This window comes from Cynara cardunculus (genome assembly GCF_001531365.2).
Source record: "Cynara cardunculus var. scolymus isolate 2C chromosome LG 12, CcrdV1, whole genome shotgun sequence".
Lineage (NCBI taxonomy): Eukaryota > Viridiplantae > Streptophyta > Magnoliopsida > Asterales > Asteraceae > Cynara > Cynara cardunculus.
This window is the reverse complement of record NC_037539.1, coordinates 21,347,823-21,350,477: the sequence shown is the minus strand read 5'-3', so window position 1 is coordinate 21,350,477 and position 2,655 is coordinate 21,347,823. Positions and strand designations below refer to the sequence as shown.

General features: G+C 34.0%; 1 protein-coding gene across 1 annotated transcript; it reads right to left on the bottom strand.

The window, feature by feature from the left end:
- Positions 1-550: 550 nt before the first annotated feature.
- Positions 551-2,005, bottom strand: LOC112523767 (pentatricopeptide repeat-containing protein At4g21170). The gene has a single exon (XM_025133445.1). It carries the CDS (start codon positions 2,003-2,005, stop codon positions 551-553), a length of 1,455 nt encoding a protein of 484 aa, XP_024989213.1.
- Positions 2,006-2,655: the final 650 nt, after the last annotated feature.

The following is a 2,655-nucleotide window of genomic DNA, read 5'->3' as shown; positions in this document are numbered from 1 at the left end:
GGTCCTTAATATTCATCCGATGAGGTAATGTTACTTGGTAAGTGCTCACCCGGGTAAGCGTTTGGTAAACGGCCCCTTACTAACACAAAATAAGCTTTTTCAGAGTTCTTTTACCTACAAAACACACACAACCACAAACATATATCATCAGGTGCTTAGGGAAGAAGACATATTAGAGCACGATGAGAGCTTATCCAACAGATTTTCTAAAAAAAACTTCAAATAAAAATTATAATTAACTTCAACAATTTCTTAATTTTAAAGATTACAACATTAATTATATTATTAAAAAATATTGCATACATTTAACAAAATATTATTCCTCTTTCCTAAATATTTAATTTCAAGGTTTCTTATCGATGACGATATAAAAAAAGATATTTCTCTATCATAATAATCATTTTTGAAGAGATCTGGAAGATTGAAAAAGAACCCTGAACATCATCTACAAAACACAGCAAAATCTCATTCAAAGTATTCTATTAAAGAAAGAAACATCACAGTTACAAATGGGCAATGATTCAAGAATCATACAATAATCACAAAATTTCTACCCAAAATTACTAATCAATCGTTTATACGTTTTTGCGATAGGTTTAAGTCCCAATTCCAGCATTTCGTCATGCAATTTCATGGCTTTTTTCAGCTCGTTTTCACGAGAAAATCCATTAATCATGATTACATAACTTTCGCTTGAAAGCAGGTTCTTGATTCTCATGTAATCAAAGATTCGTTCTGCTTCTTCAACTCTTGGCACCTCCAGAAGTCCACTTAAAAGAGCATTGTAAGTTCTTGAATCCAAAGTTAACTCCTTTTTCGCTATTTGATCATGCAGATTGATGGCTAAATCGATCCGTGCCCTCTTACAGTAATGCTTAACTAAAGAACCACAACAAGAAGCTTCAAGCAAGATCGATTTTTGAAGAGCCAAATCCGCAAGCTCTTCTGCTTCTTTCCATCTGTGTTTCTTGCATTGAGAGGTTATGTATTTCGATAATGCCGATGGGGACGGTTTAAATCCTCTTGAGATCATATCTATCAGTAATGAATTAAGATCTTTTGATGGATCTTCGTTGCAGAGAATGTTAATAAAGTCGAGATAAAAGATGGGGTTCATTTGAACTCCTTTATGTTCAATTATCTGATAAGTTTCTATTGATTTCTTTACTCGACCCTCCATAGATAAGGCTCGTAGCATGAAGCCATAAGTCTCGGTTTTTAATGAGATTTGCATAACACAGGCTTTCTTGAACAACATATCAGCCGCATAAGCCTTTTTCATTTCACAAAGCTTTCGAATGAGTGAATTATGTTCCCTTAAAGGTTTTGAAACGTACCCTTTTTCTGCCATTGATTCCATTGCAAATTTGATCACTTCATCATTCTTATATCTACAAGCACCATTTAGAATCGAAACACAAGTACTGAATCCCGGATTGAGTTTTCTCTTGGACATTTCATCGAGCATGTGTAATGCAACTTTGAACATTCCTATTTCACTGCAACATTCAATCAATGAATCATATATCAACGGATCATCCATACCCATATCGATAATTCTAAGTATCGCATCAACTTTTCCCTCTTTGCTGAAAATCTTTGCAACTATACGCCATGTAAACCGATCAATCAAAACCCCATGTCGAATCATGACAGCATAGAAACACAAACCCAGCTTAACCTCATTGTTTTCCTGTAACGCATTAAGCACTGTATTATAAAGTCCAATCGAAAACAGTTCATTACCATCTGAATATTCAGTCTTGACAAGATGTCTGGCTAGATTAAAAGCCTCCAGAGCTTGGAAACACAGCCTCTTTTCACAATACCAACGAAGAACAGAATCTAATACCACTAAAGATTTTGAACTAGAAAAGACTGCATCTTTTTCAACTGATTTGAACAGAGATTGAACAATTTGAGCAGGTGGGTTGTTTTGAAGCAGTGAATTTAAAATGGGCTTTGAAGGATTAACCAAACCGGAGCCAATTAAGAGATGGGTCATTCTGCACTGAACGGAGAGGTCTGGTTGAAAACAAGTGTTCCTGATGGCCCATTTGAAGAAATCTAGGGAGATTTGAGGTTGGGTTTTTGTAGTGTTGAGGATTTGGAGGAAGAGAGATGGGGTTAATTTGGACTTGAGATTTAGGGTTTGCAGAAGAGAAGGCCAATTGTGTCTTTGTAAAAGAATTGACGAGATCTCAGAGATTAAATGGGTGTGTTTGATTTGGGTTCGCCAATTTTGAGTCGTCTTTGTTGTGTTATTGGAGAGTGATTTGATCAAGATATTGCTTTTCTGCATAATCATCCGAAACAAAGAACCAAACACCATCCTTCTGGATCTTCATCTTTATTTGCCAGAAATATATTTTAAAAAATTTAACTAAACATTTAAATAAATTATCGGTTACATGTTTTAACCGGCCTTTGTCTATTTTTTGAATTCCATATGTCTTGCACTTTTACAAAGAAAATGTTTATTTATTCCAAGTTAAAAAAAACCGAATGGATTTTTAGTATTTGGAATAATTAAGTTGTTATATAATTTTTTGGAATAAGTAAGTTCTTTGACATTTCAAAACTTGTTAAATAACTTCTTAAACTTTCTAAAATCTGTTAGATACATCCTTATAATCTATAAAACTGGTTAATATG

Coding starts and splice junctions, on each gene's coding strand:
- LOC112523767 (XM_025133445.1), bottom strand. CDS start 2,005: ATGACCCATCTCTTAATTGGCTCCGGTTTGGTTAATCCTTCAAAGCCC.